Source organism: Ursus maritimus, unplaced genomic scaffold (assembly GCF_017311325.1).
Source record: "Ursus maritimus isolate PB19 unplaced genomic scaffold, ASM1731132v1 scaffold_23, whole genome shotgun sequence".
Lineage (NCBI taxonomy): Eukaryota > Metazoa > Chordata > Mammalia > Carnivora > Ursidae > Ursus > Ursus maritimus.
In genome coordinates this window covers 35690938-35713713 of record NW_024424786.1, presented here as the reverse complement: position 1 = coordinate 35713713, position 22776 = coordinate 35690938, and the positions used below count along the sequence as shown (strand labels likewise).

At 40.7% G+C, this 22776-nt stretch overlaps 3 protein-coding genes across 3 annotated transcripts; all 3 read right to left on the bottom strand.

Annotated features, from left to right (window-relative positions):
- Positions 1 to 962: 962 nt before the first annotated feature.
- LOC103666151 (olfactory receptor 4D10) lies at positions 963 to 1898 on the bottom strand. The gene has a single exon (XM_008694178.2). The coding sequence runs from the start codon at positions 1896 to 1898 to the stop codon at positions 963 to 965; it is 936 nt and encodes a 311-aa protein (XP_008692400.2).
- A 10854-nt stretch (positions 1899 to 12752) lies between these two features.
- LOC103666281 (olfactory receptor 4D11-like) lies at positions 12753 to 16977 on the bottom strand. The gene has a single exon (XM_008694292.2). It carries the CDS (start codon positions 13686 to 13688, stop codon positions 12753 to 12755), a length of 936 nt encoding a protein of 311 aa, XP_008692514.1. The 5' UTR covers positions 13689 to 16977.
- Positions 16978 to 20592: 3615 nt separating this feature from the next.
- Positions 20593 to 22177, bottom strand: LOC103666149 (olfactory receptor 4D6). The gene has a single exon (XM_008694177.2). It carries the CDS (start codon positions 21586 to 21588, stop codon positions 20632 to 20634), a length of 957 nt encoding a protein of 318 aa, XP_008692399.2. The 5' UTR covers positions 21589 to 22177; the 3' UTR covers positions 20593 to 20631.
- Positions 22178 to 22776: the final 599 nt, after the last annotated feature.

Below are 22776 nucleotides of genomic sequence, written 5' to 3'. Positions count from 1 at the left end.
ATTCAGATGCCATTACTCAAAACCAGAGATTTGGTAAACAGAAGGGGCAGTGTCTTCCTAACAACATAAAAGATGCCAAACACAGTCTTGGAGCTCAGCTAGGAGGGAACCCCCATCTGAGAGGAGACTTTTGGAATCCAAAGGGAAAAGACGACTCAGGGAAGCAGAGAGTGCAAGGGGCTCAAGTGGGTACCTCACATGCTTCCGGGGGCCATTTGTTCCTTAGGGGTTCATCTCCTTCAGGTTCCTTTGTGGTCACCATGTAATAGTGACCTTAAAAAACAAAAGGGCCAGTTATTTTACCAGCAAAATGAGTTTTGGGGAATGGTCGAAACTGCTCTTCAGAACAAGCCAACCATGGCAAACCATCGGCAGGTGGGGAGACCAGGGGAGACGCGCTTGCTTGTGTAGGGGAGAAGAGGAAGCTGGGAGGGGCTGTTTTTGCTGAGTTCTCATTACCTGGGCTGTTGCTGGGCGGGGAGAAATTTTTCCCTCCTCCTGCTGGCACAGTATAGGCTTCTCCTTGCTGGGGAATGAGGGGTGTGCCTCTTACAGCCAATGGCAGTGTGAGATCGCCCCCTTCAGGGCTTCCCGGCTCCATTTTAAATGAGGTTTCCTTTATTTATTTTCACACAATTATACCTCAATAGAGTTGAACATTCCAAATTGATAAAACTGCTTGAGTATATTTTGATTCTGTTTTCCTTATTTCTTCGAAGGCTGTATTGCAAAAGCAACATGTACCTCCCTGGCTAACAACTTGATTTCTTTTGTAACACGGAACCCGTATTTTGACATTATCATTGCGTGCTGAGCAGAATTTTTGAAAGTCCTCCGTATCTTAGTAGAAATATAAAAATTAATTAGAAATTCTTGAATAAGTACAGTTTATTTCACGGACAAATGTTTTCAAGGGTGATAAGAAGGAGCGAACTACCTGTCTATTCCATGTCAGAACCTGTCTATTCCATGTCAGAAGGCACGAGTCTTCTCTTCAATCTCCGCATGGCTGACTTCATCTCTTGGTTCCTCAGAGTGTAGATCAAGGGGTTCAGCAGAGGAGAGATGACAGTGAAGGTGACAGAAATGGCTTTATCTGTGGGGAGGGCAGTGAAGGGTCGGGCGTAGACATAGATACAGGGCACAAAATGTAGGGTCACTACAGTGATGTGCGAGGTGCAGGTGGAGATGGCTTTCCGTCTGCCCTCCCCTGCCTGAGACCTTACTACTAACAATATGACCATATATGACACTAAGAGGAAGAAAAACCACAGTGTAGTGAGCAGTCCATTATTGGAAATCATCAACAGCTCAAGCATAAAAATGTCTGTACAGGCGAGCCTGAGGACCTGGGGGACATCGCAGTAGAAAGTGTCAAGAATATTGGGTCCACAGAAGGGGAGGGGCAGCAACAGGGAAATCTGTACGATGGAGTGGGTAAAGCCCCCCACCCAGGAAGCCACTATTAATCCAATGCAACGGCCTCTACTCATAATGGTCACATAGTGCAGGGGCCTGGAGATGGCCACATACCGATCCAGTGCCATCACCGACAAAGAAAATACGTCCACCCCTCCAATAAGGTGGAAGAAAAACATCTGGGTAAAGCAGCCATTGAAGGAGATGGTCTTCCTCTGTGACAGAAGGTCCACCAGAACCTTGGGAGCTGTGATGGAGGAAAAGCAGATGTCGGCCACAGATAAATTACGGAGCAGGAAGTACATGGGGGTGTGAAGGCGGGACTCACAGGTCACAGTGACCATGATGAGGACGTTTCCCAGGAGAGTCGTCAAGTACACCAGAAGCAGGAAGAGAAATAAGACCAAGCTCAGTCCTTGATCCTGGGTTAGGCCAAGGAAAGTAAATTCTTTCACCCTGGTGCAGTTTTTCAGCGCCATTGAGTCATTGTGTTTTTCTCTTTTGTTTCAAGCGACTTCACATGAAAGTACTTGGCTATTTATTTCCTTTTCCTCCTAAGCACTATGCGTGCAATTCAGAGTCTTGTCCATGTGGCTGTAGTGTTTGCGATTTGTTGGGCTGTCCAAATTTTTAAGATTGTAGTCAGTTTGGTGATCAAATCAAATTATCACATGCAAAGTCATTCAATAATTCTTTTCCTATAAAGCTCATTTTGGAAAGAATAAGCATTTATGTTAAGTAGTGACCTTTATATAGCATACTTTTTAAATTTTGGTTTTTAAATTTTATTTTTTTATTCCACACAAATTCATTGATTGTCAGGAACTATCTGAAACATACAAAGTAAGAAATGTTTCCAACCACTGTAGACTTAGAGTCTACAAGTTTAATGTTCATATTAGCGAATATTCTGTTGACTTCAGGAGGGTCTTATCTTGCTAGAAAAGAATGTTCTGTTTCTTAATTCAATGATGCTGTGGCGTGGGTCACTTTCCCTGCTCTTTGCTGCTTTATGTCAGATTTCTTAAATCTGCAGCCCATTATTCCATGTAGATAACTTGTTACTATGATCATTATTTTATACTAATCAGATTATTTGCTTGATAATCATTTAAAAACACTCAAAAATTGCTATTGGAAAACAGATTGAGAGAATGTATAAATCTAAATCTCAAAGAATCACATTAATTTTTTTTATTGTGGTAAAAACACTTCAACATGAGAGCTACGCTCTTAAATTTTTAGGTGCACAGTGTCGTACGGCAATTTTCTAGAACTTCTTCATCTTCTATAACTGATGTGGTCCTTGCCCAAGTGTTGGTGAGAGAATAAGGATAATGACCTGATTTTGAGAAGTGGTGTATTCTGTATCCATCACACTCTTCTGCCTCTTTTGTGGATCAGAGCTAAGAGAGGGAGAGAACACACAGCAAGGAGAGACATTAATATCATTAGAATAATGCCTGTTTTTTCATACACTGTTAAGGGTAATTCTTACAAATTTTTATAAATTCTTATTTGTTCCACATTGTACTTAGCAAGTAAGTATTTATTGCAATCTTCATAGGTATAAGAATAAATTGGACCACATTTGTCTAAGTGTTTACACCCTAACAAAAGTGGTGATTTGTGTAAATTAATGAACATAATGCATGATAAAATGTGAAATGTGTCATGAGAGAAGTGAAGGTAGATTTTTTAAAAAAGATTTTTATTTATTTATTTGAGAAAGAAAGCACAAGCAGGGGGATGAGCAGAGGGAGAGGGAGAAGCAGACTCCTCGCTGAGCGGGGAACTCAACATGGGGCTCGATCTCAGGACTCTGAGATCATGACCTGAGCTGAAGTCAGATGCTCAACCGACTGAGCCACCCAGGTGCCCTGTGAAGGTATATTTGGTGGGAGAAGAGATATGGTAGAGATACCGTGATTTCCAGGAGCAACAAAAGCTACTACTTGGTGAGTGCTTACTATGTGTGAAGAGTTATAAAAGGTTGATACATTTATTGTATACCACTATCCGTTAGTAAATATTAATGTTATTCTTATTTTTCATAAAGAATATGAGTCTATGTTTGGCTGAAGGGAAGGAAGAGATGGAAATAGGATGGAAGAAATGGTGGGTTTTTTCCCCTTCAATCTCATATAGAGGGTCTAATTTTATATAACAGGAATGTTTGATAAAGTCTGTCTGAAGATAGGAATTTGGCAAAACAGGGCTCTGGAAACCCCATTTACATAGATCTTAGTCTGAGGTGGCCTCACTGATAAGCAACTCAAAGGATCACAACAAAGCTATGATGTCTTCCCTCACACTGAATGGACCACATTTCTGGAATCCCTCTTGCCGACAGTTATCACCCACCTTTGTTGTTTCTGTCGCTGGGAAGATCATCTTGGCTCCGAAGTGTTTGATATACCTGGAAAATATCAAAGTCAGACTATTTATACATAATCAAAATAACAACATATCAATTTCACTATGTATAATGTTAAACTCAGCTAGAAGTTTAACGTCTTTACTGAATTCCTTTGATCCTGAAATTCCAACTAAAAATTGTACAATGCAGAGTATTACCCTTGGAGACTAAATCTTAGTATCTTTGCACTCCTTCCAAGAGAAAATGTGTGCAGATTCAAAGCCTCACACCTTCAAGAACTTTTGTGTCCCTGTCTTATATACAAATCCCTCAGCCTCAGGCCCAATAAAAGAATTGCAAAGGGAATATTATTGGACAAGGAAGTGGAAGTCAGGTGCCTGATTCTGCTGGTGGTGATGAAGTTTCAATGGGAGTTATTAAAAAGTTACCAAGATATGCACATGTGTACACACACGGAGATGGACACATTTTTTATTAGTGTCCAAATTATTTAGAAGCTTTAGTGGCTATCTATCCCCTTAACCACAGCTCAATCAGAACATCGTTAAAACCTGCCAAATGCAGTGCCCAAGAGACTACAAGGTCCAAATTTCATGGCTTGCAAGGCTCAAAGGACATTATCTAAGTTTCAATTAGATTGCCAGAAAACTGCAAGAGAACTGGACATAAAATCCTTTGCTACCAGTCCAATTTCTAATTATACACAAGATGATTATAGTCTCATGATGTTGCTGTAAGTCCCCACATGTAGGGAAACATGACGCAGGTGGTGTTTGGGGAATGCACATTTTTCCTGTTTTCCTACACTCTGCACCTGTGGTATCTCTCAATTTGGATACAGCTAGATAAGTGTGTTAGTAAAGCTCTCTACACAACGACAGTAATTACTTAGGATTAACTCAGTTTATCGAATGGCTTGACTTCATATAGAATGCATTCTACTGTTTCTAGAATGATGATGAGATTGGCTTTACCTGCTTTTCCATTTTGTTTTTGTTTTATTATATTAAACTAATCTACATAGATGAAAAGTGCATGAGGCAGGCTGTATATTTGAGATAGGTAACCCCCCCCCCGGCTTTATCGAGATCTAATAACACCAGTTAAGGCTGCATCAGTCTTAAACAGACACAATACCATTGTGTATGTATAAGGTATACGATGTGTTGACTTGTTACATTTGTATATTGCAAAATGATTACTGTGGTGTTAGCTAACACTTGCATCACCTTACATGATTACTAATTCTTTTTTGTGGTGAGATCACTTAAAATCTACTGTCTTAGCAACTTTCAAGTACACAGTAATGTTAACTATAATCACCATGCTGTACTTTAGGTTCCCAAAGGTTTTTCATCCTATAAATGGAAGTTTGGATCCTTTAACTAACATCTCCCCATTTCTCCCACCCCTCAGCACCTGGAAATCACCATTTTACTCTGTTTCTATGAGTTCAGTTTCCACATACAAATAAGATCATACAGTATTTCTTTCTCTGTCCGACTTACTTCACTTGGCTTAATGCCCTCAAGATTCATCCATGGTATCACAAATGGCAAAATTTCCTTCTTTTCTATGGCTGAGAATATTCCTCTGTGCATGTGTGTGTGTGTGTGTATGTGTCTGTGTGTCGGTGTGTGTGTGTGTCAGTGTGTATTTGTTCATATAAACAATACTTTTCCATTTATCCTTCGATGGATACTTGGATTGTTTCCCTGTGTTGGACATTGTAAATAATGCTGCAATAAACATGCTGATACTTCTTTGAGATCTTGATTTTATTTCCTTTGGATATGTACCCAGAGATGGAATTGCTGGATCATATGATAATTCTATTTTTAATTTTTTGAGGAATCTCTATACTGTTTTCGATAGTGGCTGATCCAATTTATATTTCCACTATCAAGGTATAAAGGTTTCCTTTTCTTCACATCCTTGCCAACACTTACCTCTTGTCTTTTTGATGATAGCCATCCTAACAGGTGTTGAGTGGTGTCTCATTGTGGTTTTAATTTGCATTTCTCTGATGTTTAGTGATGTTGAGCACTTTTCGTGTACTTGTTGGCCATTTATATGTCTTGTCTGGAACAATATCTTCAGTTCCTCTGCCATTTTTTAGTCAGATTGGTTTTTTTGCTGTTGAATTGTATGAATTCTTTATATATTTTAGATATTAACCCTATATGGTTTGCAAATACTTTTCCCCCATTCTATATGTTGTTTTTTTCATTTGTTAATTATTTCTTTTGCTATGCAGAAGTTTTTAGTTTGATGTAGTCCCATTTAATAATTTTTGCTTTTGTTGCTTGTGCTTTTGGTGTCCTATCCAAAATAAACATTGCTAAGACCAATGTCAAGGAGCTTTTCTCACATTTTTCTTTAAGGAATTTTATGGTTTCAGGTCTTATACTTAAATCCTTCATCCTTTTCAAGGTAATTTTTGTCAGTGATATAAGATAGGGATCTAATTTCATTATTATGCATGTGGTTAACTAGTTTCCTCAACACCACCATTTCTTCATTGTATATTCTTGCTTTCTTTGTTGTAAATTAATTGATTGTATATGCGTGGTTTTATATCTGAATTCTCAGTTTTGTTCTATTGGTCTATATGTTTGTTTTTATGCCAGGACTGTACCATTTCGATTACTATAGCTTTGTAGTATAGTTTGAAATCATAATTGTGATGCTCCAGCTTTGTTCTGCTTTCCCATGATTGCATTGGCTACTAGGGATCTTTTGTGATACCACACAAATTTTAGGATTTTTTTTTTCTATTTCAGTGAAAAATACCTTTGGAATTTTGATAGGGATTACATTGAATCTGTAGATCTCTTTGGGTACTATGGACATTTTACAATGTTATTCTAATCCATGAGCATGGAATATCTTCCATTTATTATATCATCTTCCCTTTCTTTCATTTATGTCTCATTGTTTTCAGTGAATAGATATTTTATCTCCTTGGTTAAATTTATTCCTAGGTATTTTATTCTTTTGATGAAATTATAAATGGAATTGTTTTCTTAGTTTCTCTTTCTGATAGTTATCCTCTTTGCTGGTAGGTAGATTTTTTTTTTTTTTTCAAGTTTACCCTTCCACAGAAGGAAGACTATTCAATTCTCTGGTTTCCTGCTTTATATCTATTTTTGGTCCTGAGCCTTTCCCTTCCTTTTCTGTGAGTTCTGTTTGCACTTAAGTAAGTTAAATAAACTAAAGTAAATGTTTCCAAGAAGCTTTTCTAATGCGTGTATTCATGTTTAAATCAGGACTTTATTTCATGACATATGGTCTTTCATATTGCCTGAAATATCTCTATTACATTTTCTCCATGGATATAGTGGTAGACAGGAAGGAGACCAATGGTGTATGTGATTTGATTTTGTATATAACAACCTAGTTTAATTCTTTTGTTATTTTCAATGATCTTTCAGTGAATTTTCTTTATATTATTTTAGGTATATCCTCTCAATATCTGAGAGTAACTTTTTTCCTCTAGTTTTCCAAAGTTCATATACTTTCTTATTTTTCTTGTTTTTAAATTGTAAGTGAATTCAAGTTTAATGACTAATATTTGTGGTGTGAGTGGGTATCATTGTCTAGTTATGTATGGTAATGGAAATTATTTTAATGTTTAATCATTAGGTATACTGTTTGCTCTCTGGTTCTAATAGATATTTTTTAAATCAAGATAACACATTTTTCCTTCAATTCCTGGCTTCATAGGTATTCTGTTCTTCAAGGATGTGTGTTGAATTGTACTGAATATTTTCTGCATCACTGAAATAATCACATTGTTTCTCTTTTTAATCCATCATTGCTATGTGTTACATTAATAGTTCTTATTGAATTTTGGGAATAAACCCCACTTGATGATAATTTGTCATTGTTTTAATTCTTTGGTATGTAATTTGCTAAAGAGTAATAAGAGTTTAACATTTTTGTTCAAAGATGTGATTGGTGGGTACACATATATTAGATACATGATAGTACTAGATACATTAGGTGCTATTATCTAGTTTATAGATAGGGTTATGCCATCTTTATGGAGTGAGTTAAGAAACTTTCTACCATTTGTTAAAAAATTGCAATTACTAACTTTTTAAATATTCATTAAAAATCACTCACAAAGCAGTTTGGGCCTGGTGCCTTTTCAAAGGGTGTTTTTTTTTTTTTTTAAAGATTTTATTTATTTATTTGACAGAGAGCCAGCGAGAGAGGGAACACAAGCAGGCGGAGTGGGAGAGGAAGAAGCAGGCTCATAACTAAAGAGCCTGATGTGGGGCTTGATCCCAGAACACTGGGATCACACCCTGAGCCAAAGGCAGACGCTTAACCACTGTGCCACCCAGGCGCCCCAACCTCAAAGGGTGTATTTTTGATACCTTTTCAATTCAATTATAATTATTGATCTATTAAGATTTTTTCCCCCTTTCCTTTAGTCAATTTTGGTAACCTTTATTTTCCATGGAAATTATATTCTCTCTCCCATCTTGTAAACATTTAATACTGTGTTTCAGTGCACTGAGTCTTTACTTCTTTCCCTTAGTAGGGTGCAAGTTCATGAATTACATTTGTTTGTATACTCGATCGAGAATTTTCACTCTAGGATGTGCCTGGATATTTGGAGAACAAAAGGAGGGTTCCTGGAAGAGAGTATCTTATCGGATTCCTATAAGTATCTTTATGACCTCCAAAATGAGGAACTATAGCAAGAGTATCTTTGGTCCCCTAAAGTGAAGACAAATAGCAGTTTCAAACTTTCTTTTAACACCAAGGAACTGATAAACTGTATTATAGATGATCAAAATTTAGTCATAAAAAAATCTGTTTTGTACCAGTGAATTGATGACAGTCTTATGTGTTCCTAAAGCATGGGGTTAACCAACTTAAACATGCTTGCTTTTTATCTGTCTCTCTTTGGAAAAGTGTTTTGTGTGTGTGTGTGTGTGTGTGTGTGTGTGCGCGCATGTGTGTGCGTGTGCATGCACACACATCAGGGACTGATTACTTATATCTTTAAAAAAAAAGATTTATTTATTTATTTATTTATTTATTTATTTATTTGACAGAGAGAGAAAGAGCACGTGAGAGCAAGCACACAGAGGGAGAGGGAGAAGGAGATGCAGAGCTCAATCCCAGAACCCCAGGATCATGACCTGAGTCGAAGCCAGACGCTTAACTGACACCCAGGTGCCCCTACTTCTATCTTTAAATATTGAATTTCTTAAGTTCGAAGGCGAGCCTTTCTTTTTAATATTTCTTTCTTTCGCATTTTAAAAATCAGCAATAGGATTTTATTGCATCTAGGTAATACTTCAGTGAAAGAATGTGTTCACAATACTATGCTGCTCTTCATACATTTCGTAAAGGAACACATATTAGCTATTTCTGTAAGTGCCAGAACTACTGTGTTATTTCATTTAAAGAATGTAATATACACGCTATAGTGCAAGGGACACACTATGGAACGTCACAAGTATAAAAGTGCTTCGAAGAGCGATAGAATTACGTTGCATCTGGATAGTGTTTTTTCAAGGAACAAATGTATTCAACCCATGGGCAGAATTTAAAACACTCTGTAGTGGCACTAGCAAAAAAGATGTTTCTAAGACTGCCACTTGTATGTATAAATAAGACCATGTTATTTCATTTAAAGATTGTGCTCATCGCACTGTACTGCATTTAAAACAACCTGTACTTGTTTGTTTTGTTTCTTACATTCTTCTTTGGGAGAGAGAGCATGAGCAGAGAGAGGGAGAAGCAGACTCCCTGGCTGAGCAGGGAGCCTGATGCGGGGCTCAATCCCAGGACCCTGAGATCATGATCTGAGCCAAAGGCAGATGCTTAGTTGACTGAGCCACCCAAGTGTTCTGGTTTTTTGCATTTTAATGTCCCTGAAATTAAGATGTGAATCCCATCAATGAATACATGTAACATGGTACTGCTTCATTTTCGCAACATAGTTGTTATTAAAGTGACATTTTACAGTGGATACCCTTTTCAATTCAAATATGGTGTAGTCACGATACAAAATACTTGAAACTCCATCTCTGTGTCTCTTTTCATAAAATGTAGAAGCAGCTTGCTTGTGTCCAGTGGTCTCACAGTTAATCAGTTACATGGGACATTTCAGAGGGTGTTAAATTAGACCTTTGCTTCAGATTCAAATGTTCTATTCCATCCTATTCAGAGTCCATGACGTGGTGACAGGTTGGGGCTGGCTTCTCTAGCCCAGCGCACCTGTACTTGAGATTTGTGCCTGGGTGCAGTGCTCACGCCTGGGCTCCTGCGAGAAGCGTGTGAACACCCTCCCTTGGTTTTTCCCCCTCCTACTCCTAGCCCTTTTTCCTTGAATCCATCTTTCTATTCCTTTCCCTTTCCAGCTCTTACAGCCTCTTCATCTCCAACTGAAGAATTACCCTTGTATTGGTTTCCTTTTGCTGCTGTAACAAAATCACTACACATTTAGTGGCTTAAAACAACACCAATTTGTTGTCTTACAAATTCTATAGGACAGAAATCTGACATGAGTCTCAACGGGGCTAAAGTGAAGGTGTTGGCAGGCTGCATTCCTTTCTGGAGGTTCTAAGCCTGAATCCATCCTCTTGCTTTTCTAGCCTCCAGAGGCTAGCTACATTCCTTGGCTTGTGGATCTTTCCATTGTTAAAGCTAGCCATGCTAAGTCAAGTGCCCCTCACATTGCATGACTCTGACCTCCTCTTCTGTCTACCTCTTCCACTGCTGAGGACCCTTGTGATCATTACGTTGGGCCCTCCCAGAGAACCAGGGTAGTCTCCCTATTTGAAGGCCAGCTCATTAGCAACCTTAATCCCATCTGCACCCTTAGTTTCCTTTGCCGTATAACATAGCACACTCACAGATTCCACGGATCGGGATCGGAATCTCTTGGGGCAGGGGGCAGAGATTATTCTGCCTGTTACAATCCCCTCTTATTCAGTTTCTGTATTTCATTCTGAAGTCTCCAAACTTGGAATGCTGAAAGGTTTTTAGGAAATCATTTGGTAGTAAAATCTCATCTACCTGAACTGATTTTGTGGCAAAATTTGATTTGAATTAGTGTGAGGCCATGCGTGGTTTTTATTGATTACACTTAGTGGGACTATTTATATATTTTCTTTCCTTTTATTTTTAAAATTGTATTTATTTATTTATTTATTTATTTATTTATTTATTTATTTATTTTTAAGAAGAGGGAACGTGAGCGAAGGGAGGAGCAGAGGGGGCGGGAGTGGGAGGGGAAAAGAATCTCAAACAGACTCCTCCCTGAGTGTGGAGCCCAATGCGGGACTCTATCTCAGGACCCTGAGATCATGACCTGGAAACCAAGAACCACTGAGCCACCCAGGCGCCCCTAGTTATACATTTTCTTACTTATTAAAGTGTGTGGATATCAGTTGCTCCCCATAGGAGATATGATATAATACATAATACGTACACTATGTTATCTTTTTAAAGTCTAAGGAACTCCAAATTCCTAAGCCTATTTCGTCCTAATAAATTAGAATAAGGGAATGTGGTCCTGTATTATTAATATTATTAACCTGTAGTTACAGAACCTCTTTCCTTGCTCAGTTTTACTAGGTCCCATGCTCCAGAGGAGGAGAGAGGAGAAAAGAGGAAATACATCCCATGCTTCTGTATACAATTACCAGGCATCCTGAGGGGCTGTCTGGACATACTCAGAGCACAGGCTTATTGGAACTCTAATGAATTTGTACATTCATTTGTCTTGAGTATTGCAAAACATTCATTTGCTCTGGGATATTTCTCTTCAATTGTGCACATGGTTCTCAACAAATGGTTTTGGATCTAACACTTGATTTGGTGATTTTTAAAGATATATATAGATGCTAAGACCTTGAGTATAAGATCATAGTACACTCTGATTTAGCCATTTCAATTTCCTTTGGCTTCCATGAGGAAGTATCTATTCAGAAAATAAAGTCAGTTTTAAATACTAAAAAACAAGATTAAATAGAATTTGGCATCTTCTTACATTCATTTCATTCCATTCCACAGATTTAACCAACACTTAAGCTTTTTACAGGTCAGGCACTATTCTAGGTACTGGGAATATGAAGGAAAACCAGATCTAGTAAGGTGAAGTTTTATGGGGTATTTTAATACACTGTGGTAAGGGAAATGATAAAGGAGTGCACATAGGAAAAATAAAAGTATTTATTGGGTTGGATTCAGCTTTTTCTTTTTTCAACTATCAAACCAGCTTATGCCTTAGGCAGTGGTATGAACAGTAGGAGAGGCTGTTCCAGATTCTTGCCATTGTTGTGTTTATGCCATCTGATTTTGTAAGGCCCCAATATCTAAGTCTCAGGTCACATCCAATCTGACAAAGCCACAGGAAGTAAAAGACAATGGAAATCCTTAAAAGCCAAGTCTTTATGTATCTTGGGTGGTTGTGGGGTTGTGCCAGTGTATTTTATTGGTGAATTGATTAAAAAGAAGGTCCGAAGTTGCTGACAAAGCAGAGGTGATAGAGAAGAATGTTTACAAGCAATATTTGGTACACAGTATATGCTTAATAAATAGTCATAGGGTAACTATTGCTGGACTGGGACCTCGCTGCTGGAGCCCTGCTACGTTGAGATAGATGTCCCTGTTGCCTACCGCATGTGTGGGCATTGCGGTGCTATCCTTCACACTGTTGCTGGGACACCCAAGACCTATTGTATTTCACATTTATACCCTGCTTGCTGTCAGTTGCTCTTCAAGGATTATGTTCTTTTTGTTTAACTTCCTGTTGGTGTTCTTTCTCAATACCAGTGTTTCAGGTCACTGATCCTTTGTGTCTGTGCCATCCTGCTATAGTTAATTGTCTATGCATGGTTGAGCCCCAGTATGTGACAGCTAATATTTTTAAGAATGTATTTGGATTATATGTTTGTATCTTGATCGACAATCTATAATGAGGCTACCCCCTTTCAGAAAACATAAGTCTTCTCCTCAGTCTCCTCATGGATGACTTCATCTCCTGGTTCCTCAGGGTGTAGATCATGGGGTTCAGGACAGGGATGATGACCGTGAAGGTGATGGAGACTGCTCTGTCCATGGGGAGGGCAGTGAAGGGCCGGGCATAGACATAGATACAGGGCACAAAGTGCAGGGTCACCACGGTGATGTGGGCTGTGCAGGTGGAGATGGCTTTCCTCCTGCCCTCCCCAGCGTGAGACCTCAGCATCATCAAGATGACTGTGTAGGACACAAGAAGAAGGACAAACCACAGGGTAGTGACCAGACCATTGTTGGAAATCATTAAGACCTCAAGAGCAAAAGTGCTAGTGCAGGCGAGTTTGAGGACCTGGGGGACATCACAGTAGAAGCCATCAACAACATTAGGTCCACAGAAGGGGAGCGGCAGCAACAGGGAAATCTGCACGATGGAGTGGACAAAGCCCCCCACCCAGGAGGCCACAATGAGGGCAGTGCATCGCCCCCTACTCATGATGGTCACGTAGTGCAGAGGCTTAGAGATGGCCATGTAGCGATCAAAGGCCATCACAGAGAGAGAGAAAATGTCTGCCCCACCGAGGAGGTGGAAGAAGAACATCTGAGTGATGCAACCATTGAAGGAGATGGTCTTCGTCCTCGACAGAAGGTCCACGAGGACCTTGGGAGCAGTGATGGAGGAGAAGCAGATGTCCAGGACTGAGAGATTGCGGAGCAGGAAGTACATGGGGGTGTGAAGGCGGGACTCACAGGTCACAGTGACCATGATGGCAACATTTGCTAATACAGTTGTTACATAAACTACAGATAAAAAGAAAAATAAGAGCAAGCTCAGCTCTTGAGATTGGGTAAGTCCACAAAAAATAAATTCAGACACCCTGGTACGATTTCTCAGGGCCATTGGGTGATATTTCTTCCTTCATGTACAGCTTTGAAAGAAACAATAATATTGCTGAGGCATTAAAATCAAGCAAAGATTTATCTCTTACATGGAAATTGAACATGCATAAATATAATTTTAATCATGTATCTTTGTCTTCATGAACCTGCTGTGTTACCTGGGGAAGTCACTCAGTTCCTCTTGCTTCAGCACCCTCATTAGTCCAAAATATAGTTTGAGCTAGATCATTCGTTTCCCTACTGTATTCACTGGGGCCTTTGGCATCTGTTAAAATCCACCCCTAGAGGTTGTTGAGGAAGAGAACTAAGCAAGGCTTCATGGAAGGAGCTGTGGGTTCCTTACACCTCGGTGAATGGGAGTACCTCTGATTTTATTCTCATTCTACTTTGTTTCTGTGCCTTAAAAGCCATTGGAATAAACCAACCCTCATAGGCCTTTTGGTGACAACATGATAGGGATTGGTTTGAACAGCATGTTATAGTTTTAAAAGTGCTGCACCCCTAATAATAATCAATTTTTCTAATATCCCTCTGAGGTTAGAGGGGAAGGTATTAGCATTCCCATGTCAATTAATACTGAAACTGGAAAAGTGAACTCAATAAGCATTAAGCCAGTTTTCCAAGTTCATACGGAAAATCAGCGGCACAGGAAATGTAACACAAGTCTCTTCTGTCTCTTAGTTCAAGGATCTTTCTACTCTTCTATGCTGCCTGCCAGCTTCAGAACATATAAATCCAAGAATAATTTGTACAGAATTTTTCTAGTCCTTTCAAGAGTGGGTTTCATCAGCCTCTTCATTTCCTCTCTCTATGACCAGGGAATGTTAGACCACTGCCCTTCTATTATCTTTCAGAAATGACAAGTTTTCTTTGTGTTTTTTGTTTGTTTGTTTGGTTTTACTTTTTAAAATTTCATTTCATCGATACCCAGAAATCAGGGTTTAACACAAAGATGACAAGGATGGTATTGGAGATGGTTCTGTTCACAAAGAAGACGGCAAAGTCCAGGCATGAGTGCACAGAGAGAGGGCACGAAGCGTAAGCTTGCCGCAGGGATGTAGGCAACGCAGTACACCCTTCCTATAAAACCTGAGCAGTTTCTGATGAGCGGAGGGTTTGCATTTCCTGACAGAGTACGAAACAACACCCAATGGAACAATGGTAGCTCCCTGTCCCTGGAGGCCCATAGGGTCTCTTACTATAGAGTTCTGTTTGGGCAGGAAGTGACAGATCCAACTTAGAGAATTTTCAATTCATTCTGTTTTGCCTGTGGGGGTCAGGAGTGAGCAACCTTTTATTGCTTGAGGGTCAGTATTGAAAAAAATAAAGTTCCAGGGAGCTTTTAAGTGACATGCAGAGGACATAGAGAAAGCTAGGGGTGAAATTTAGCTTTCAGCACGACACATATTGCACTCGTGCCATTTCAGCTGGGAAGACTTATGGTGGTGGTGGTGGTGACCAAGTGAACTCAGAGTTAAAGGAAAAAAGCCATCTTCAGCCTAAGCACCTGTCTGAGCCCTCTGACACCACCATCTAGGTGGTCCCCAGATTGCATCCATCTGGGAAGCATCACTCTTGGTCTGAGTAGAAGCAAGCTTTGAGAGCCTTGAGAAATTATGTGGATAAATAAACCCCAAACACACGTTGCATCTCCTTTGCTCTGAAGAATATGACCACTTGCCTTGTTTCCTCTTTCATTCTGTCTCGGTGAGCACAGTGGCCTCCACAGCAGATACTGATGGGTAGCATGTTTTATCCCAAAGACTCCTACTGAGCCACTCATATTGCAAGGAACCCGGACACTGTAAAAGCTCTCCTGAGGATTCTACTTTCTTCACCTCTTCCAGTGTGTCCCCTTCCCTTCTTCCTCAGTTAACCCCTTATCATTTCTCCTTAGATGATTGCAAGTTTCCAAACTGGTCTCCTTTCCATCAGTGTAGTTTTCTTTAATTCATCCTGTCTGTTTTTTTCCAGAAATGTAATTACAGGTCACAAATAGGACCATATATTCCTTTGTTTGAAAATCTTTAATGGTTCTCTATTGTCTACAGAATAAAGATTAAATTCCTCTTGGTATTATCCGGCACCCTGTTTCTTTTGATCCTCTGTTTCGGGTGTTTAAATGTTATGCAAATTCTTGCTGGTCCACAACTCTGGATCCGTGTTCCTGTGGCTCGCTCTACCCACCATGCCCTGCCCACTTCCAGAATCTCCTGTTTATCCACCTTCACAGACACTCATTTTTCAACACCCAGGTTCAGAGTCTCCTCTTCTGTGAAAACTTTCCTGACACCCCTTTGGGACTCATCTTTCCCTGCACTGACTTCTCTTCTGGCACTTGTAACAAATCATTCCAACCAAGTTCTTAGGTGTCCGTCTCTCCTTAGTTCAGTATAATTTCCCTATTGCCCGTCAAGTTCATTCTTCCTGCTCAGTGTTTCATTCATCCTAACATCATCAAAGCTTTACCTAGTCTGGGGCATGAGCTAGGTGCTCAAAAAATGTTTTTTGTTTCTTGCTTTTTTTTTTTTTTTTTTTTAGATTAATGAACAAGCCTACCTGGTAAGTGCTCATCATGACTTATAAGCATTGGCATTGGAGTGTGGGTGAGTGAGAAAGATCTTAACAAACATAGGCTAAGCAACTCTTTTGTTAATGTCCTTGACTTGACCTCAGGGATACCAGATAGAGATGTATTTTCTGATCCAGGCTATAAAATAGCTTTGTGACCTTGAAAAAGTCATTCCTCTCTGTGCCTCAGATACTTAGTTGTTAAATAGTGGGATGCCGTGTGGAACAACGTTAAGGGCTTTGGAGTAGGGCATACCTGGACTGGAATTCTGCCTCTTCCTTCTTTTTTATTTGGAGCAAGTCCTCTATTTTCCTTCAGGTTCCTCCTCTGTAAACAGGGAAGCCTAATATTTACTTCATTGGGTGGCATAAAGAGCAACTACGATCACGTCTTTAAAGTTCCTAGCACGTAGTAGGCTTTCAATTAAACTTGATTTCTTTCCCTTTCCACTGAAAACAGGATCTTCCCTGGCTGTCATGAAGAGTTATTTAGGAAGACTTTGGCAGAATGTAAAATGCTGTTCGGTAGAACAGCTTCCCTTTCAGCCAAGTTGCTTGTTTGTATTTCAGTGAGCTTGTGGGTTAACCAAGTGGATCGGTGGTTTCCGTGCTAGGTCGTTGGGTTTGGGAATAAAGCTGCCTCTGGATCAAATGCAAAAGAGACCCAGTGGGTCGTGGGCAATGTGTGGATATGGGACTGCCTTTGAAACCTCTACAGTTTTTTTTTTTTTTAAAGATTTTATTTATTTATTTGACAGAGAGAGAGAGCACCAAGCACAAGCAGGGGGAGCAGCAGAGGGAGAGGGAGAAGCAGGCTCCCCACCAAGCAGGGAGCCCAATGCAGGGCTTGATCCCAGGACTCTGGGATCATGATCTGAGCCAAAGGCAGACACTTAACTGACTGAGCCACCCAGGTACCCCAAAACCTCTACAGTTTTTAAGGGAATTTAGGGCATTTTAGAATCATGTTCTTTTTTAAGGAAGCACTCATCTTGTGGAAAAATGCTCTGTGATCCCCATGGACAGACCCTAAGCTGGAATAAAATCTCCTTAAATGCTGTCCAGTTGCATTTAAGAAAGAAATGCAATCCACCAAATGCAAGTTGCTTTTTCTCTTAGCGTGCTGGCCCCATGTCTGTGGCCCTTCTTAGAAAGACATTCCTCCTTTCCCAATATTTAACACACACTTCATTTTCTCTCACTAAAGAGAGAGCTATTTTTGCAGGATCTTAGGCACCAGGTACATTTTTCATGCTTATCCTATTCATGCATAGTCCACAATGTCTCACACTGACAGTTCCATGTCCTTACCTAAACCCTCCGTATCCAACCAGGAATTCACACCGTCTGAGACTGGGTGGGTAGGTGTCAGCGTATATGACGCTGGGGAACCATCATGTTAGAAGGTCAAGTCCTTCTCAAGATAAGTTACGCTAGTCTTCAGGGTCTTCTCCTCTACCTTCACACTGGAAACAGCAGACTCAGGGAGTCATGTCATTGTGGCTCTTCTGCTTGTCCCACTGTGTCCCTGCCACATGAACTAATATGTGTCCCTCTGGCCCAAGCCTAATATGAGAATTAGCAAAGGGAATTTTATTGGATGTGAGTGTGGAAAGAGAATGGACCTTCTTTGATCATGTTGGAGTTCCAGTGGGAGTTATTAAACCGTTTCCAAGTCATTACTGCATGCAAGTCCACACATATGCACGCACACACACGCACACACACACACACACACACACATACACACAGATGCCCACATTTCTGTTTTCCAAATTCTTGTACAATGCCAGAAGGCATAAAGCTATCTGTTCTGTGATTCTCTGAGTTTTAGGGAAACATATTAATAGAAACATCTAATGTCATATGATCATTCATTCTCAATGAATGTCCCCCAAGGGGGCAAAAATTGGTTCTTGGGGGCCAAAAAATCTTAGCTATTACAAAGAGTCTCAGTACGTAAAAAAATACACAGTATATCTTTGGTATTAAATTTTCTTGCGGGAGAGAAATTAGGAAAAATATCTAATAAAGTTCTTTGGAGGGGGGCGATGATTTTTCAAAATTTGAGAAGCACTGGCATGTGATTAAAAGTCTTGGCCTAGCTTCTTCCCATAAGCAGCCTGAAGTGACTTCTGAAAATGGTTCACTATTCACTTGACCCAGAAAACCCTACAAAATCACGCAAATCTTTGTGTTCACTTTAAGAACACACATAAAACTACCCAGGCCATCAGGGTATGCATATCTGAAAAGCTACCAATTATCTGCAGATACTTTGCAGAGCAATGTGTGCCATTCAGTTGTATAATGGTAGAGTTGGTACATGTGCCCAGGCCAAACCGTGGGCCTGGATACAGGGTCGGTGGCCCAAAAAGAGTACTGAATTTTTACTGCACATGCTTACAAATGCAGAGAGTCATGCCGAACCCAAGGGTTTAGATGTAGGTTCTCTGGTCACTGAGCACACCCAGGTGAACAAAGCTCCCAAGATGTGGCGTGGAATTTACAGGGCTCATGGTCAGATTAACCCATAAGTGAGCTCTCCCCGCCACACTGAGATGATCCTTACTGAAAAGGAGAAGGTTGTTCCTTAACCAGAAGAGAAAGTTGCACAGAAGAAAAAGAGATCCCAGAAGAAACTAAAGAAAAAAACCTTACAGCATGGGAGTAAATTCTGCATAAAATAAAAACAAAAGTAAAAAAGAAGAAGTCTTGGTCTAATGTCGCTGTCTTGCAGGACTCCGAGAACATCACAGATATGTGTCACTTACCAGGACCTCTTAATGTATCATAACAATTTGCAAAAAATTGTTCTGTATGTTGCAATTTCCTGAGCTTCTTTACTAATTGCCTGTTTTTTGAATGACAGTTGTAGCATGAAGGGTGGAATTTGACATGAGCATACGGAGTGAAGAGACATTTATTGTCTTTCTATATAACTTCCGTGGAATACTTCTTAGGAGAGAGGTGGATTACAACATAAACCCAGTGGCTATTCCTTTTTTTTTTTTTTAAAGATTTTATTTATTTATTCGACAGAGATAGAGACAGCCAGCGAGAGAGGGAACACAAGCAGGGGGAGTGGTAGAGGAAGAAGCAGGCTCATAGCAGAGGAGCCCGATGTGGGGCTCGATGTGGGGCTCGATCCCATAACGCCGGGATCACGCCCTGAGCCAAAGGCAGACGCTTAACCGCTGTGCCACCCAGGCGCCCCACAGTGGCTATTCCTAAATGACCCTGCGTATCTGTTGCTTTCCTCTCCTGGTACACAAAACAGGTCTTGAGTGTGTGAAAAGGTATTTCTTAGGGATTTTTGTTGTTGTCGTTCTAAGTGACTTCTCTTGAATTATCAGGCATTCAAAGACAAAAACTGTAGATTTGCTCCAGCTTTAGAAGCTCTGACGGTGAAATGGGGAGAGAAGAGAGGAAAGAAGAAAGTTCAGGTTAACCGAAGATAAATCATCGTGTGGATTTTGTGTATATGTATCCCCAAACCGTACAAGCACTTTTGAGGTTAATTTCAGTGGGCAAATTAGTAGAATGGACCTGAGAAGAGGAAATTCTTGGTCCATGTGTAGATTTGTCCGTGTATATATCTGAGTGAACACAACTTTTTTTTTTTTAAAGATTTTATTTATTTATTTGACAGAGAGAGAGGCAGCCAGCGAGAGAAGGAACACAAGCAGGGGGAGTGGGAGAGGAAGAAGCAGGCTCCCAGTGGAGGAGCCTGATGTGGGACTCAGTCCCAAGACTCTGGGATCACGCCCTGGGCTGAAGGCAGACGCTTAACGACTGAGCCACCCAGGCGCCCCTGAACACAACTTTTAAAACGTTACTTCTCTTTTCACTAGTTGGTGAAATATATTGAAGATTCTGTATTCAGAATATTAAATCAAGTGATTTCAATAATTAACTGGAAATGAGAGTCACTAGAGAGAGCACATATGAAATAAACACACCCACAATCTCATGTGTGCATATTTAGGGTTAGAGGGATAGACAATAGGGAATGTGGATTGTATGCCTGATTAATGAGCAGTGCTAATGGGCAGAATGGCCATCCTCTCAACATTTATCATTCTTCATTCTCATGAACACCTTGTGAACAGACAATGTCATTTATCACAGATCACACCAAAGTAGCATTAGGTAATTGATTTCCATCTTCTACCCCCTGCTTCTCCCAAGTTCACAAGCCCAATAGCTCATGTTCAATCTCATCTCTTCCTTTTGTCGTCAGATTCCTGCTAAGAGAGATGCATGGCTATGAAGGTATGTAGAAATGACTGGTGAGAGAGCTAGCGGTCTGTTGCCTCAGGAGAGCAGTTTGAGGAAACCAGATCATAGATTTCCAGTCTCTGTGTGAGTGCTCACCCCAGCTTACTGCTCTCAGAAGGCCCAAGCCTTCTCTGCAGTCTTTTCATGGCCGACTTCATCTCCTGGTTCCTCAGGGTGTAGATCATGGGGTTCAGCATGGGGGTAATGACCGTGTTATTGATGGACACAGCTGTGTCCATGGGCAGCGTAGTGAAGGGCCTGCAGTAGATATAGACGCAAGGCACAAAGTGCAGAGTCACCACAAGGATATGGGAGGTGCAGGTGGACAGGGCCTTTTTCCGCCCCTCCCCAGAGTGAGATCTCAGCATCGCCAGAATGACGGTGTAGGACCCCAGGAGCAGGAAGAACCACAGTAGGGTCACCAAGCCATTGTTAGAGATCAGGAGAAGCTCGAGGGCAAAGGTGTCGGTGCAGGCCAGCTTAACCACCTGGGGCACATCACAGTAGAAGGCATCCAGGATGTTGGGGCCACAGAAGGGGAGCGGAAGCATCAGAATTATCTGGGCAATTGAGTGCAAACCACCACCCACCCAGGAAGCCACCACCAAGCCCACCCACACCTCTCTCCTCATAATGGTCACATAATGCAGGGGTTTGGCGATTGCAAGGTATCTGTCATAGGCCATCACAGAGAGGAAGAAAATGTCTGCACCACCAGCAAAGTGGAAGAAGAAGATCTGTGCCATGCAGCCATTGTAGGAGATGGTTTTCCTTTCTGATAACAGATCCACCAGGAACTTGGGAACAGTGACAGATGAAAAAACAATGTCCAGGACTGATTTGTTCCGCAGAAAAAAGTACATGGGAGTGTGAAGGTGGGACTCACAGGTGATGGTCACCACAATGAGGGCATTGCCTAGCACGGTTGCTACGTACACAGCAAGGAAGACCACAAACAAGAAAAATTCGAGCTCCTGGAAGTGAGTGAGTTCCAGGAAGACAAATTCCTTCACATCGGTGTGGTTGCTCTGGCCCATGGTGCAGACCATCCTCCTCCAGGGCTACCTGGGGAGAAGCTACGTTAGGGTTAGGAGTAGAGTGTTGTGAGGGGATGGCGTCATTTATTGTATGTTCTTATAAGGCTCTCTTGAGTGTCCAGATCATCATGACTACTCAGAAAAACTGGCTTAGGGTTTCCCCTTTTGTGGCCTGGAAATTCTTTATCCTGATGATTCTTTTCCCTATTGGAAATATCCTGAGTGGACAGCAAGAGCCATCATACTCTGATGCCTTTCCTCTGACAAGAGGAAGATGGCAAGACTATGGTCATTTGACTGATGGCTTGCCTTCTGTCCTGCAAGAGTAGCTTCCTCACACGTGTGCAGCACGTTATACTTTACCAAGAGCTTTCACCTGCAACATCTCATCTTGAGTTTCATTCTCATGATGTCTCTGTGGGGTCTAGAGAGTGGTGATGACCATCTCCATGTCATATTGGGGGAGCTGAAGCTTAGAGCAGTTAATGTCTTGCCCACATTTGCACAACTGCAAAGTTAGTCAGTGGCAAATCAAGGATTCAAATCCAAATAATTTTTAGGACTTGACAAAGACCAAATGTTAATTGGGCTCCTCCAAGCCCTCTTTTCAGCTTAGCCTGGACCTTGGCCTTCTGTGTCTTTTTTTTTTTTGCTGAGAATCCTGCTAAATCATTTTACCAAGAATCCCCTACCCTTGACATCTGATCAAATGTGTCATCCCTGACCCTTGATACCTAACTCCTTGTATCTAAATCCTTGGCTTATCTTTGTAAGAGTCCTGTTCAGTCAGTTTAGCAAGTATTCCTTGGTCTTGATGTGTCCTTTTTCATAATTTTCCATCCACTGACCCCCTCACTCTGCTCATTGGCTATAAATCCCCACTTATCCTTATTGGAATTAAGCTTAATCTCTCTCCTTTATTGCAATCATCTTCACTCCTGTTGCAACGGTCTTAAATAAAATTTGTCTTGCCATTTTAAACAAGTGTTCAGTGAATAATTTTTGTTTAACAGAGTCCAGAAGTTCTCCCCCTATACCATTCTGCCAGATCAGAGAGTCTGGAACTTACTTTGGTTTATCAGAATTATAGTGGGTAGATAAGGCTTAAGTGATTAATTAAATAGCCTGACTACTTAATCCTTACCTCCTCCTTTAAAGGAAAAGAAGAACCAGGACTTCATAAGTACTCCTCCCTGCACT

What these genes read in the sequence shown, in the direction of transcription:
- LOC103666149 (XM_008694177.2), bottom strand. Translation starts at nt 21,588, where the DNA reads ATGGTCTGCACCATGGGCCAGAGCAACCACACCGATGTGAAGGAATTT.
- LOC103666281 (XM_008694292.2), bottom strand. Translation starts at nt 13,688, where the DNA reads ATGGCCCTGAGAAATCGTACCAGGGTGTCTGAATTTATTTTTTGTGGA.
- LOC103666151 (XM_008694178.2), bottom strand. Translation starts at nt 1,898, where the DNA reads ATGGCGCTGAAAAACTGCACCAGGGTGAAAGAATTTACTTTCCTTGGC.